The sequence below is a fragment of the Echinops telfairi genome, unplaced genomic scaffold (genome assembly GCF_000313985.2).
Source record: "Echinops telfairi isolate 266 unplaced genomic scaffold, ASM31398v2 ScPeMD7_7469;HRSCAF=8507_0, whole genome shotgun sequence".
NCBI lineage: Eukaryota > Metazoa > Chordata > Mammalia > Afrosoricida > Tenrecidae > Echinops > Echinops telfairi.
Window position 1 is genome coordinate 95466805 of NW_022111372.1, and position 15595 is coordinate 95482399.

At 46.9% G+C, this 15595-nt stretch overlaps 1 protein-coding gene across 1 annotated transcript; it reads left to right on the forward strand.

Annotated features, from left to right (window-relative positions):
* The first annotated feature begins 1611 nt into the window (after window positions 1–1611).
* On the forward strand, window positions 1612–14899 carry LOC101651714. Its single transcript, XM_045284742.1, has 13 exons — window positions 1612–1629; window positions 2248–2367; window positions 2956–3033; window positions 3330–3412; window positions 5141–5227; window positions 9731–9864; window positions 11052–11260; window positions 11333–11416; window positions 12894–12978; window positions 13025–13089; window positions 13486–13665; window positions 14510–14659; window positions 14738–14899. Exons 1-13 carry the CDS (start codon window positions 1612–1614, stop codon window positions 14897–14899), a joined length of 1455 nt encoding a protein of 484 aa, XP_045140677.1.
* The last annotated feature ends 696 nt before the right edge of the window (window positions 14900–15595 follow it).

Here is a 15595-nt window from a genome sequence, read left to right on the forward strand (position 1 = left end):
AATTGGGAAGAATTGGAGGGTGGAGGCGTGTGGGAGAAGGTCAGATGGTGTCTCCTTGTCATTTTTACAATTGGTAAGATGGCAATTCTCCCCAAATTGATCTACACATTCAATGTAATCCTTTTTACAATCCTTTTTAGAAATGGAGAAGCTGGCTCTAAAATTCAGATGGATTAACAAGGGACCCAGAACAGACAGAGAAATCTTGAAAAAGAAGAACAAAGTAGGGCTCACACTTCCGGATTTCAAAACTTGATACAAAAATTAGCAACAACATGTGCACTATCTGTGACTCTACTGGAAATTCTGGTGGCGTAGCTTCCAGCATCATTGCAATACAAAAGCCACCACACTATGACAAATTGATGGAGGCGTGGTGGTATTATTCATTCAGAAATGAAACCACAAGGAGCCAGTGGGACAGCTCTGATTGAAATCATCAGGTAGAATAAGTGAGGATGTGAAGACACTGGGATCCTCCTACATCATTAGTGGGGATGTGAACTGGCAGAGTTCAGTGGTTTCTCAAATGTCAAACATGAAACGACCGTAGAATTCAGCAGTCCCACTCCTCAGTATAAGAGAATTTAAAACAGTTTTTCAAACAGATACCAGGGGCTTTAAAGGTTTGTGGGACAATGGAATGGAAGGTTAATGGAATTTTTCCATGAACCTTTTGAAGCTCCCTGAGGGTACACAAGTGACCATAGCAGTACTATTCACTGTAATCTGAGGGTGTAAACAAAAGGTAAATGGATAAACAAAATGTTGTATAACTATCAGTGGACTATTGTTCAGTCACATTAAAGGAATGGTGTGTTTTTCACCTCCATGAGGTTTTCTTTCTTTATTTATATCTTTTCTTGAGTTTTTATTGTGCACTGGGAGGTTTACAGAGACGAGTTTTCCATTCAACAATTCATACACATTTTGTTTTATCTCAGTGGTGACAAAGGAATAAAGTATTGATATTTGCTACAACATGGATAGACCTTGAAGGTATTATGCCCAGTGAAAGAAGCCAGAGTCTCCAAAGGCAATATAGTGTATGATTCCATTTACATAGTGTGCACAGAATAAGCTCGTCAGTAGAGACAGAGGAGATTAGAAATTACTTAGAGATAGAGGAATGTCTGAGATGATAGCTACTGGGTAGGGCCTTTATGAAGTGATGAAAATTTTCTAAAATTGCCGTCATCATTTCACATATCTGTGGTAAAAACCATTTAATCGGACAGTTTAAATGGATGAGTTTTATGCTGCGGAAATTGTATCTAAATATAGCTAGCTGCTAGTATAAAATGAACATTTTAGAGATACATGCTGAAACAGTTTCTGGTATTTGCTTCAAAATAATCCATTTGGGGTGTGGAGGGGAGATAGAAGGCTGGCCGTAAATTGATCATTGCTGAACTGAGTATTCAGAGATTCTCTCCGCTATTATATATGTCTAATTTTTAAAAATTAAAAACGAAGAATCCAATGCAAAGCTCTCTTTTAGAGAAATAGGGACGGACCTCTCCCTTGATAAGCTATACTCCAGAGGCCCCTCCCAGAGACTTCTGATTAGGAACATGAATTATTGAGGATAATCTGAGAGTCCTGGTAGCCATGGAGTGTGGAGAGGAGGTGGGCACCGGGCCTGGTGAGGGCCCAGGCAGCTCCGCTCTCTTAGCACTCACCGTCTCTCTCTGCTCACAGGCCATGTTGACCGTGGTGGTGGAAGTGCAGCGAGGGTGGGAATCAGGTGAGAAGCCCACCTCCCACACATTCCCACTCTAGGTATTGCATCCTGGGAATGTCTGCTGCGAAAGGGGAAGGCTCGGCCAGCTTAGCTGGGAAACTGAGGCAAAAGCTGAGAACAGAACTTCAGAGTCCCAGGTTCCTTCACAAGAGGTGATATAAAACCCACCTGCTTCAGACCCTGCAGAGAACGGTACCCTCCCGCTTCTTCTGGAGGGACCCACAAGCCTTCATCTGCCTCAGTCAGGCACGCTGGAGACTCAGGTAAGGGCGGCCTGAGGGTGAGTACAGAGACCGGAGAGCAGGCACTGCTGACCCCATACCTTCACACAGGGACAACGCCTCGTCTTTGACAGAGTGCTGGGCCCCAACGCGGCTCAGGTAGGGCAGTGACATAGGGGACTGGAGGGCGGTGGGACCCCTCCATCTTCTGGGTCCTGGTGTCCTGGCAGCTTGTCAAAGGCAGCATGGGGTGGGGCACCAGAGGCCTGGGTCTCCTTGCAGGAGGCAGAGCAGGAGCTGCTGGCTCGTGTCCAGGGCACACTGGGCTCTGTGAGCCAGGGGCACAATGTGGCGCTGCTTCTCCGAGGCTGCGAAGGAGAAACCCCTCGACTAGTGCCACAGGTGGGTCCTGGAGCAACTAGCCTCCACTCATGTTGTCACCTCCAGGAGACCTTCAAGAACCTTTCCTCTCCTGCCCACCTGGACTGGATGCCCTTTCTTGGGCCCCTATAGTGTCCTGTGGTCCTTGAAACATCTATTGTCAGGGCCAATAGATGTAAGTGTTGGGACCTTAGGGCATAGGGTAGGCTGGGGCCAATGGGGTGAGAGCCAGGGAGGGTGGGGTATAAAGATAAACTATCCACGGAGGTCTAGTTTTCTGTTATTATTTATTCTATTTTATTTTCTGTAGTGTTTTTTTCTGAGTTCTTGTTCATACTGATATTTACCATGAATTTGAAACTTTTCCTTTGAAACTTCATGAAAATGTATCCAAATGAAAACAGATACTTCAATCCCTCTGGGGCTAAGACAGCAGGTCTCACTGATACTATCTGCTCATTGGTCTGGTTCTCTATGGACCGGACCTGTGGGGGTCATTTCTGCCCTGGGCATCATTTTGGTCTTCAGACGCAGCGTGGACTTGGCTTTCAGAAAAAACGTAGAAGAGTTCGTCCTTTCCACTCACTTGAATGTCTTCCTCTACTTTAGCTGCTGCAGGCTCTGTTTGAGGAAGGGCTGTCCCACAGGGGCTCTGACAGAGTGCTCAGCACTCTGAGCCTGGTGCAGGTGAGAACCCTGGGGGAGGGGAGAACACAGCAGGGGGTGGGGTGGGGAGCAGGATGACTTTGCAGAAAGAACCAGAGGCTCATGGGGAGCCAGAAGAGCTTGAGTCTAGTCCCATTCTGTAGCTTTTTTGTATGGGCTTGCCTCTTTGGGGCCCGTTTTCCCCTGACTGTGAAGTATGGGGATTCTTGGTGCCCTTTCTGGCCCCCAGAGACTCCTGAGTGAGGGCAGGGGCCATGTGAGCTGGAGGCCCAGAGAAGGCTGGGTGTGTAATGCTGGTGGTGCTTGTGTTATCCCAGCTCAGCTCCAGTGGAAGGGCTCGGGACCTCCTTTCTCCAGGAACTGAGAACTTGTCTGTGCTGGATGTGCCTCCCCTGGGCTTGTGAGTATCCAGAGCCCACCAGGGCCTGTGCTGGAGGTTTCTGTCCACAGTCCCCCCAGGGGAGGGAGGCTCTGAGCCTGGGGTCTTGTTGCAGGACCTGTTCCCAGGACCCACTTCCATCTTCTTCCCCACATCCCCATCTCTCTCACTCCTCTTACTACCTCCATATTAGAGTAAACCAGCCTCTAACAACCATGGGGGGGGGAGGGGGAGGCCCGTAGGCACAACTGTATGGTTATCATATATAAAGATTACAGTAAAGTCATAGAAGATAGGTAGGTTAGACAGGGTTCTCTAGAGAAACAAAACCAGAACGCTAATAATTTTACATACATATTTATATAGATAGATAGATAACATAAGAATTAAACAGTTAATCTATAAAGCAGTACAAATGGCTCAGTGAAACTCACTCCCGTGAGAGCTGTGAGATGTTGGCAGTCCAAGTCTTGAGGGCCGCCAGGTAGTCCTCTGTAGAACAATTCAGGCTATCCGGCCACAGGCAGCAAACAGCAAGGCAGGTAGGTCACCAGCAGTCAGCCAGATGACAGGGTCTGATAGTCCTCAGCTCAAAATATGTATATTCCAATAGTGTGGAGAAGCAGGTCTTGAAGGAACCTCAAATTACAGCGACACAGTCCATGGGTTAGGTGTTCCACAGGTAGTGTAGCTTGCAAATTGAGGCACAGAACAAGCAAGGCAGCCACACACTGGTCCGATGATCAAAGAGCAAGAGACAAGACAGGGGAGGCTTGCTGAGCCATTTATCTCTCCACCCTTCAATTAATCCCACATGTGCTTATTGGCCAGGTTGGCACAATAATGTTAACTATCTCAATAGGAGAGGTAGGAGAGAAGAAAAAATAAAAGAGTCAGACACATTTTATGGTAGCATGCTCACCTCAGTGCCTCTTGGTGGTCCACATGGAGGTGGGGGGAGAGAGCATCTTTACTGTTTGGGGGTTTTATAGGTAGCCATCAGACATGCCTATTCAGTAGTTACATGGATCACAACATGGGAGGTAACCACAGGAAAGTCCCTGAGCTCACAGGTGAGGAACCCTATTACCTGCATTGGTAATAGGCATGAGGGGGGATGGGTGCTAGAGCGGGAGGAGACAAGAAGAATATCTGCTTCTACAGGGAGACAGAATCAACCATGTTGTGCTCACTTTAAGGCAGCATAGCTGTTAGGGGAGAATCTGTGGGAGTGATATTTAAAGCATAATGTACTCGGACTTTAACTTACCAAAGTGGTGGCTTTCCTACCATCCAATACTAGCTTTCCAGATTCCCTCTGCTATAAGTTAGGGAATGTAGTCCTGGTCCTGTTTCCCTCAGTGTCGTTTCCCACAGCTCCACTGCCCTCTGTTCAGTTCCGTTATCACTCTGCGTGCTCTTGGGCACCTCTGGGAGCAGACCTTCATTTCCTTGGTAGAAAGCAGGGCGGGCAAGCTCGACCACCCTCTTTCCTTTACTGAGTAGACAAGAGGATAAAAATAGGATGAGGCCTTTTAGACTAGCTAAGGGTCCTTTGGAATTCTTTCCCAAGTATCCCTCTACAATAAACTTACACTTTCTGTCCAACTTTTTCTCTGAAAAAAAAAAAAGAGAGAGAGAGGCCTTCAGGATATCTTAAGCGTGGATTCTTTGGGATGATTCTTCTAGACTGAGGCCCTCGCTGAGCTCTGGTCGTTAGGAGCTGAGTTCAGCCTCTCTTTCCTCCAGGGTAGTGGAAGATGCCACTGAAGTGGAAGTACCTGGCCTCAGAGCTGCCTCAGAGCTGTACCTGCAGGTCACAAAGGGCGAGGGCAGGTGAGGACAGGAGGACATCTGTCACCCACGCCCCTCTTAGCTGCCTGGCTTGAGCCCATCCTATCCTCCACAGGAGCTGCTCTTTGCTCACCCTCACCATGTCCTGCCCAGAGCCTGACACCCCTGAGGGGCCCGGAGCTCAGGGCATGTGGAGAGGGGCCTTGAGGATCCTACAACTCCCAGGAGTGCGGTAAGGGGGATGGCACATTCTGACAGCAGTTGGAGGTCGACATCTGGGCAGTCCAAGGCTGCATGAGTCTCCTCTCCTTGGCTCTGACAGTAAAGGCACCCCCGATGCTGGGGTCAAAGCCCAGTAAGGGGAGAATGAGTGGACCTATGAGATGAACACACTTCATTTATTTAACTTTATATATGTTAACTACACCAAGGGGAAGTTGTGTTAGACAGGGTTCTCTAGAGAAACAAGACCAGGACACTTATGATTAGCTATAGCTATAGATATACATATACATATAGATCGATATATACAAATATAAGAAATAAACAGCTAATTAGTCTATAGAGCAGTACAAATGGCTCAGTGCAACTTACTTCCATGAGACAGATAATACACTGGCAGTCCTTCAAGTCCTGAGGGCCGCTGGGCAGAAGTCAGGGAAGCAGACAATTGAGTCCTCTGTAGAGCAATAGCCTGTGGCAATCCGGCCACAGGCAGCAAACAGCAGGGCAGGTCACCAACAGTCAGCCGGATGACAGGGTCCGACAGTCCCCAGCTCAAACGATGTATACACCAGTGGCGTGGCGAAGCAGGTCTTGAAGGAACCTTAAACTATAGCAACACAGTCCACGGGTTGGGTGTCCCACAGGGAGTGTAGCTCACAATTTGAGACAGAGAACCAGCTTTGGCAGCCACACCATGCACACTGATCTGATCATTAAAGTGCAAGAGACAGAAAGGCGAGGCTTGCTGAGCCATATCTCTCTGCCTTTCAATTAATCCCACATATGTTCATTGGCCAGGTTGGCACAATAAACCTACCTATCACAGAAGTTTTGCACAGTGTCTTCAAAGATTTTTTTTAATGCTTTTTCTCCCCCTCTCCACTACTTTAAAATTGTTAATAGGCACCTTTTTTAGAGTTCCTGTAGGTTTACATAAAAATTGCGCAACAAGTCTTGAGTTCCCACCCGCCTCCTCCCCCCTGAACAGTTTTTCCTATTATTATCATCTTGCATTCATGTGATATGTGTGTTACAATAGATGAAATAATATTGACACATTATTATAAACTAAAGATGATGGCTGTATTAGGAAACACTTTGTCTTGTACTGTGGGACACAGAAAGATTTCTCCCAAGTTGTCTCCCCAAAATATATGCCAAACCCAAGCCAGTGCTTGCTACACATGGTAAATGACTGTACACTAGGAGGTCACTGAAAGTAGGTAAGAGGTTCTTCTCCTTAAGGGTATCAGCCATCTAGAGCAAGCAGACTGTCTCGTCTGATTCACCCTAAGTAGGGCCCACTCCCTTCTCATATTGTTCCCTTAAAGGAGAGCCCAAAGGCAAGCCCAGAACCACTCAAGGATGACTAAGGTTAGGCTACTATATTGAGTCTAGGGTCCACCCAGCTTGCCACATATGTACCCTATTCCCTCCCTTTACTATTGCATGTACATCCCTAGGTCACCCCCTCCTATTGCTTGTATTGCCTATGTTACAACCTCTTCCCATGACATAGGTTGTTATCTGTAATCAGGGGACTTGCATGCCCCCAAAGATATATGTTTTGGTTAGAAATAAAACCTGACGAGAGCTCTCTCCTGCCCTCTCGTCTCCCATCTCCACGTGCACCACCAAGAGGCGCTGAGGTGCTACCATGGAGTGTGTCTGACTTCTTTATTTTACTCGCTCTCCTATCTCTATGACTTTGCTATAATTTTTGTATATCGTAACCGTATGATTGCGCCTATTGAACCCACCATTAGTTGTGGGGGGCTGGTTATCCCCCATTGTACAGTTCTATCCATTTTAAGAAACACATAAATGATGTGTCCCCCATGACTGTGTCATACAGAACAGTTTCACCACCTAAAACTGTCATTGGGAGTTCGGGTAGCATAGTGGGTAGGCTATGTGTCAGACTGCTGACCACAAGGTCAGCCATTCGAAACTCCTAGTCACTCAGAAAAAGATGAAGCTTTCTACTCCTGAGTGTGATTTGGGGTTTAAAAATGTGCTGTGAACCACCTATTTATCCTTTCCACTTCTCCCCTAAAACTCCAGCAACCAATGATCTGTCTCTATACTTATACCTTCTCCAGGATAGAATTTTAACATTGGAATTTACATATTTATTTCAAGTGGTGAAATTAAATAGAATACATAAGTCCTCACAACAGGGAAACCTGCCAACAAGGAAGCTTTCCATCAAATGGACTAGGAGTAACCAAATGAGCATTTTAAGTAGGCAACTTAAAAGGTAACTGATTTTCCTTTAAACAAAATTTCCCTGTGCTTCTCTTTTATTAATACTTTGTTTAAAAAAACAACACCCAAACTTTGTAAATGAAGGGCTCTTTGTCAAGGGGTACTTGAGTACTTGTCTGAATTTCCCCATATTGCAAAATGCCTGGGAGGGATGCTAGGAAGCGGAGCCTCCAAATGAAGCCAGACACAAAGGGTAACCTGTCCTACTCAACAAGTGATCGACTTGAAAGTGTAGGTGGTGCACAAAAAAGCTCTTGGCTCAAGAAATACTCCCCTCTGATGCCGCTCCAGCCAGTGTCCAGAATATCATTTAACCAGACTCCAATTACTTTTCTAAAATTTTTACAATTTAAATGCATTTTCAGCCATGTGCAGATCTTTATGGATCCCTGGTGGTGCAGGGGTTAAAGCACATAGCTACTAATGGAAAGGTTGGTGGTTTGAACGCCCCAGCTTCCTGGCAGGAGAAATGTGGGGTGGTTTGTCCTAGTAAAGACGAGTCTTGGCAACCCTGTGGGGGCAGTCCGAGTCCATTCAATAGGAGCACTGTGATTCTGAATCGGCGCAATGGCAGAGAGTGTATGCATCGTCTGGTTTATCAGATTAAAAACTTGGGAAAACCCAAGATTGCAAAATCTCCAGATAACTTTCTCTCTATGCTCCATTTCATATTCTTTACACAGTACTTTAAAGTTATGAAAAATGAAATCATTATGGAAAACAACCACTTCCAACTAATTTTAAATTTAAAAAAATCACATTCATATTTCCAAATTCAGAAATCCATGGGGAAAAAAGTTAGAAAAAAAAAAGCATTGTTAAACATCTTAAATTCCCAGGAGGGTGAAGGGAAGGTGGGGTAAAAAGGGGAAACAGATTACAAGGATCTACATATATAACCTCCTCCTTGGGGGACGGACAGCGGGTAAGTGGGTGAAGGGAAACATCAGATGGTGTAAGACATGACAAAATAATAATAATTTATAAATTATCAAGGGTTCACATTGGATGGTGTAAGACATGACAAAATAATAATTTATAAATTATCAAGGGTGTAAGATATGACAAAATAATAATCATTTATAAATTATTAAGGACAGGGGAGTGAGTGGAAAAAATGAGGAGCTGATACCAAGGGCTCAAGTAGAGAGGAGATGTTTTGAGAATGATGAGGAAAACAAATGTATACAAAAGTGCTTGACACAATGGATGGATGGATGGATGGTGATAAGAGTTGTATAAGCCCCCAATAAAATGATTTTTTTAAAATCCTAAGTTCCAAAATATTCCACATTCTTTTTGGCATTTGTGTAGATTTTTAAGATAGAAGCTTTAATTTTACGGAGCTATACTTTACATTCCATAAAGTTCTGTCCTCTAAAGTGTACAATTCAACGGTTGCTAGCATGTGCAACTATCACCACTGTCCATTCTAGAACATTTTCAGCACAGTTAGGAGCACTGGATATATATATATATATACAGATATATACAGATATATATATCTTTTATCTTTTGATAGCCGGGCACCATCAGCTTTCTTCACCACATTTGCTTATGCACCCATTTGTCTTTAGCGATTGTGTCGGGCAATGAGCATCATGGAATGCCACCAAACTGCTTATTTTATTTTTCAACAGTTTTATTGGCATATAATTCACTAATCATACAATTGACTTCAATCATATTATTAAGAGTTGTACAATCATCCCCACAATCAATTTCATAATATTTCCTTCCAACTATATATATATTTTAGAAATGGACTGCCTCTTCCTTCTTTGTAGTCTATCTTAGTCTAGAAGCTCTGCTGACACCTGTCCACTGTGAGTGACCCTGATGGTATTTGAAGTATCAGTAGCAAAGCAACAAATAAACCATGACAGGATGACAAACTGACAGGCAAGTGGTGAGCTACATACAATCTACACAAGTTTGTAAATCTGCTCTATGGTGCACAAAGGATACTGGAAATAAGCAGCTCTTTCGTATGAATGTGATTCTGGCCAACTCATTTCTCCCATTGTCAACCTTCCCTCCTCCCCCTGGCAGAGATTGCCCCCTGCTGCAGGTGCTGGCTGGTGCAGCTATTGGTGAAAAAGTAGAGGGCTCTCTACCCTGGATTATCTCTTGGCTCCTGGGAGGAAACAACTACAGTTGCCTACTGCTTCGCCTGGATCCCAAAGGTGCCCCAAGGGAGGATTTGGGGTTCTTTGGAAGCTTTGGGATGTGGTCATAGGCCTGCCTCACCTTCCACCCAATCAGCCTGAGCTCAAGCCCAGAGCAAGACAGGGGTTGAGGAGATCTGGAGAGGCAAGACCAATAGTTAACAGCAGCCCCTCACTATTTGAGACCTTCACAAGCCAACCAAGCAGGGCTCCATGGGCTGATCCACAATCCCATGAGGCAGATCTAATTTACAGATGAGAAAAGGGGACAGGCCGAATTTATAGACAAGGAAAGGGTCAGAGAGGGGCAAAGACTGACCTGCCGATTCCACCATGAAAAATAGGACCTCTGTGAAATGTTATGATGTCTGAGATTTGCCTCAAAAGAATATGGTGGGAAAAAAAAAAAAAGAATATGGTGGAAGGCAAGTTGAGGCATCCATCAAACAAGAACAGTCAGGGGTTGATAGCTGTTAAAGCTCGGTGTAGGCAGGTGGATTTCCTATGCTATGTCCATGCTGGAAATTTTCCATAATAAACTAGTAAGACAAAGAGGAGAAGTCAGGCCCAGAAACTGACTCCAAAGTCAACAAACACCCAGTGATGAGGCCAACACTTTCCCAGAACACTCCTGGTGCCCAGCCCTGTAGAATGAGGAAGATAAAGAGGGACAAGTGGGTGGAGGACAGCCAAATAGGCACTTACCAGGAAGTTATTTGACCTTCCTGAGCATCAGCTGCTTTGTCTGGAACAGGTAAGAGAGGTGGTATAGAACAGAGTTGCTATCTGATTATAGTCTGGAGTGGCTAAAAAGAGGCAGCTTATAAGAAGTTTTAGTTGAAAAAAAAGTTTTAGTTGGTGGCACAATGGTTTAAGTGTTGGATTGCTAACCGCAAGGTTAGCAGTTCAAAACCACCATCATCTGCCTATATGGGGCATGCCCATTAGCTGTTGGAGAAAGAGGAGGCTGTTTCCTCCCATAAAGATGCACCATCTCAGCAACCCTAAGGTGCAGTTCTCCGTTGTCGTAGAGGATCAAAACAAGTCAGAAGCAACTCCGATGGCAATGGGGAAGTGTCATAAAGCTTGATAGGTGTTAACTCTTTTTTATGAATAGCATTAATAATAAAAACGAAAAGTATTACAGGCAGTAAGTTTTTGATGCCAGAGGAAAGGAATGATTCATTCTGAGTCTCCTTTCTCAGGCAGTCCCCTGAGCTTACTCCAGGCTGCTTTGTTGGGGGCTTCCAAGAGGAGGAAGGAAGTGAAAGTGGTGAAGCCCACCCGATGGGACCCAGAGGAGGAGGCTCGGGCTCGCCGGGCTGGCCTGCGGACACTGCGTTCAGACCTTCTTGGAAGCACCCTGACGAGTGATGAGCTCAATCAGCTAAGCCGGGCACTTCGGGAACTACAGGTGAGAAAGGTAAGGCCTGGAGGCACCTGGGTGAGTAATGACTAGAGCTTGCTTGGAACCCTCTCTTCATAGGTAGTAAAAACCTGGAACCAGCATGCAGGACACAGGCTGCTCAGAGACGCTAAAGCAGCGGCAATGGGGCTTCCAGAAGCACAGGTATGTCTACTCACCTAACCAGTAAGGAGACCTATGGGTGTCGGCTGCCTCTCTACCTATAGCATACTAGGAGAGGCACGGCAGGAGCCCTGTGGTGCAGTGGCTCAGCACCTGGTAACCAAAAGGTCAGGGGCTTGAATCCACCAGTCACTCCATGGGACAAAGAGGTGTCAATCTGCTTCCATAAAGATTATAGCCTTGGAAACCTTGTGGGGCAGTTATATTCTGTCATACAGGGTGGTGGTGGTGGTGGTGGGGGTATTATGAGAATTGACTAAACAGAAATGGGTTTAAGATGGGGTCTTTAATAATTTATTGATTTGCTAATGTCTTCACTGCCAGCGCTGATGCTGACTCATAGCGACCCTATATGACAGGGTAAAACTGCCCCTGCAAATTCCTGAGACTAACTCTTTATGGGAGTAGTCATCCCTAAACATTTATTGACCATTTACAGGCAATGAGCTTTAGATTCCAGAGGAGAGGGCCCAGTTTTCAGAGTTTATAATCTGGTGGAGGAAAACAATTTAAAACTATTTGTAACCAGCTCTCTAAAGGGCTTATCTACACTGGGTTCTATGGGTATCTATCTACCTTAGCCTTCGCAAGAGAGATAGGTAGACTTCGTAGCGGAGCTGATTCCTGAAAGAGGTGGCCAGCAAAGATGAGTGAAGAACACTGCAGGCAGAGAAAAAGACAGGTGAAGGCCCGGGGGAAGGCAAATGCTGATCTTTCAGGGAACTGTGGGCAGCTCAATTTGATGGAGAGTAGAATTTGAGGAAAAATCAAGAGGGAAGGCGCCTGGACACAGAAGCCAGGCCACACAGGATTCTGTAAATCTGTTGAGATGTTTGGATTTGGTCTTAAAGGTCAAGGAGAAGCCCCAGGTATTTTAAGCAGGAAAGAAAACATTGCTCCCACTTTTCAGGTGAGCAAACTGGAGCTCAGAAAAGCAATGCGAGTGGCCCAGTACCACAGGGATAGTCCGAGGGCAGCAGCAATGCAATCACACTCAAATCCTTAGATTCCTGCAATGGTGCTTTCTTATCCCCTGTGTGGCTCGCCTCATGTGCACAAGGGGGCGCTGTCTTCAATTATTTGACTCAGGTGCCTGGAATACCACTTCCAAAGCCCACTCCTGGGCCCTTCTTTGTAAATACAACGTTTTTTTGTTTTTTTTTTTTAACAGTTCTGGGCCTGGAAATTAGGCATTTAACTCCTATTCATTGAGCTAGGGCCTGATGCCGCTCAGTGCTTTCTTTCACCTCCTGCTCTCTGCAGTGTTCCGAGGTTGAGGCTTTGGTCAGGTGCACTTGACGTATGCTGAGATGGAGGCTCACATGGCTACTCACCTGCCTGAGGTCACAGAGCTAAGAAAAGAAGTAGCTGGATTCTTGAATTGAGTTTAAAACCCTGTGTTTAACACACACTGCCTGGGGAAAGAGGATAAAGAATGTGTGCTCTGATGTCTTTTCAGCAGGTGATGGATTCAGCAGTGGGCTGCAGGTCAAGCCCCCAGCAGGAGCCCCCAGGTAGGTCTAGGGCTTGGAGCGGAGCTTTGGGTCTTCTCCATGTCTGCCCGGCGGGTGCATTTTCCTCTAATGGCAGGAAGAACAGCAGGTCTAAGGTCTGGATCCGACCAAGAGCACCCTCCTGGGAATTCTGAAGAACAGGTAACATGCCATCTACCCAGGAGCAATTGGAAGCCATTAGAACGAGGGGGTGCTGCAGAGCCCAGCTGCTCTGCCTTCTGCTTACCTTCCCCTGACAGCAGGGAGATCCGCGGAGCTTCCCGAAAATGAAAGACCCAAGGGTCTACTGGATCCCCAAGGGGGGTGTGGGGAGGGGCTATTTTTCGATTGAATTGGGATCCTTCCTCAAGACCTCTATGGCACTTGTTGGTAGAGCCAGTGTCACCCCTCTCCCCACTGAGCCTCTGCTGAGGGTCGCTCCTGAACATGGCTCGGGGAGTAGCCCAGGTAATGTAGTAGTGCTGGGAATGTCAGACTGTGTCCCAATACCGTGTGCATACCTGGAATTTTGGCTGAGCCCAGACTGACCCCACCGAGGCCCAGCAGGCCCCAGAGGTGGCCCTGCAGGTCTTCCTGGCCCAAGCCCGGAGACAAAGGTTACGAGAACAGCACCAAAGTCAGATCAGAGAAGAGCTGAAGCACTTGGAACAGGAGGAGGAGGAAGTGGCAAGTGACCAGGTCAAAGGCCCAGTGGCTGGAAAGGTGAGGAGGGGTCAAGTAGGGATGGATCCAGTGTCAGTCCTCACGGAAAAGTGCACCCTTCTCCGGGCCCTCCTGTCTCCTGGAGGACACAGTACTAAGTGCTGTGATGAGGGAGAGTGAGGGGTTGTGGGAACAAGGAAGTACCCGAGACAGGCTGCGGTTCATCAGAGGTGGTGGTAGCTAAATTGTTTGGGCTCAACCCTGAGGGGGAGCGCCTCTCTTTGTAGGTGCCAAGAGACAGAAAACCTGTATGAGAAACCACTTGAGAGATCTTTTATTTGCATTTGGGCCTTGGGTCAGGACACAGCACTGCGATACTGCTTGCAGCTGGGGTTGGCTGGACAGGAGAGTTCCAGCGAAGCGGAGTCGGTGGGGGGGGGCGGTCCTTGAAGAGTTTGAAAGAGGTGGGCTGACAACATTCACATCATGGTGCTAACCTACCCGTTACAGGTCTGCTACTGACCCAATTCACTGCCATGAGTCCATTATTTAGCCAAGTGACTTAGAAGGCAGAGAACTGCTTCGGTAGGTTTCTGAGACTGCAATTCTCTACAGGAACAGAAAGCCTCATCTTTCTCCCACGGAATTACTGGTGGTTTAGAACTGTTGACCTTGGGGTTCGTAGCCCAGCTGACTGAAATGTCAGTTTGAAAGCACCAGTAACTCCACGGGAGATGAGGCCTTATATTCAGGTTTATAGCCTCAAACGCACAGGGTCAGTTCTACTCTTCCCTATAGCACTGCTGAGTCAGAACTGACCCAATGGCAGTTGGATTTTTGTTCATGTGAAACATTAAGCAGTGCCAGAGCACAGGCAGCACTCAGCCAACGCCATGACTTATCCCCGAAGGCTTCCAAGGAGCGGCAGAGATGGTGCCGGGAGTGCAGAGTGCTGAGACTGCAGCTGGAGGGCCTTCAGGCAGAGCGGGATGCTGCAGAACACGACCTGGTAGCCCTCTATGACCTGAACGTGCAGGCCACGCGAGCTCAGACAGGCCACGTGCTACAGGTGAGCAGGGGCAGGGGACAGGCCTTGAGCTAGTTTCAAGGCTGGCTTAGTGACAGTCATCTCTGAATCCGGCGGAAGGTGTTCCGGGCCTGGCGGCGGCAGTGGGAACAAGAAGCCATGGCTACAGAGCATCGCTACCGCAGTCTGCTGGCAGGCGTCCTGCAAGATGCCATCAACCTGGCCTCACAGAATCAGGAGCTCCAACTCTGCACCCAGCAGCTGCATCAGGGTGCAGACTAGGTGGTGTAGTTCTGCTGGGACCGCCTGGGGGGAGAACCTGGTGAGCACCAGTCCTTCATTGGCAGCTTCCACTCTCCTTGTTCGTGAGGGTCCCAGGAGAGACACAACCAAGGGAACCCACAGTATGGGTCCTTAATACCACCGCTGCCAAGTGTCCCTGAGCTGGCCATCTCCTGTCTGTTATTTCATTTAACTTTTTCAGCAACCCACAGCAGGTTAAGTACCATTTGCTTTTCCTTTCAGACAGAGGCAACTGAAACTGAGAGATTAAGATTAAGTAATGGCTCAAGAACAGAGAGGGAAATGGTAAAGCCACAATTCACACTCAAGTCTAGCTGGCTAGGGTTCCACTGTGCAGAAAGCAATTGTTTACAAGTCCTAGTGGGCACCACGACTACCTAGACGAAAAATAAATGAGAACAAAAAGATGCAATCCAGTCAATTCTGATTCACGGTGACCCCAGTGTTTTGTGCCCTACAGGGAGCTTAAAAAAAAAAAAGAGATTCCCAGGCCATAGTCCCTAAAACTGGGCTTCCGTAGGGCTGGAATGATTGTTCACAAGCTCATTAGGTATTCTAACACAGAAGTGGGCTTTGCCATTCCCCTGCTCCTATGAGCAGGTGACAGGAGTATGGGCTAGGGGGTGAGAAGAAATGCGAATCCAAACTCCACTGGGTCCTGAGTTCGCCTTTGTC

Excerpts from the sequence above, each read along its gene's own strand:
- LOC101651714 (XM_045284742.1), top strand. Across the intron at positions 11,417-12,893 it reads TGGGGCTTCCAGAAGCACAG|CAGGTGATGGATTCAGCAGT; the intron begins GTATGTCTACTC and ends ATGTCTTTTCAG. Across the intron at positions 13,666-14,509 it reads GAAAGGTGAGGAGGGGTCAA|GAGCGGCAGAGATGGTGCCG; the intron begins GTAGGGATGGAT and ends AAGGCTTCCAAG.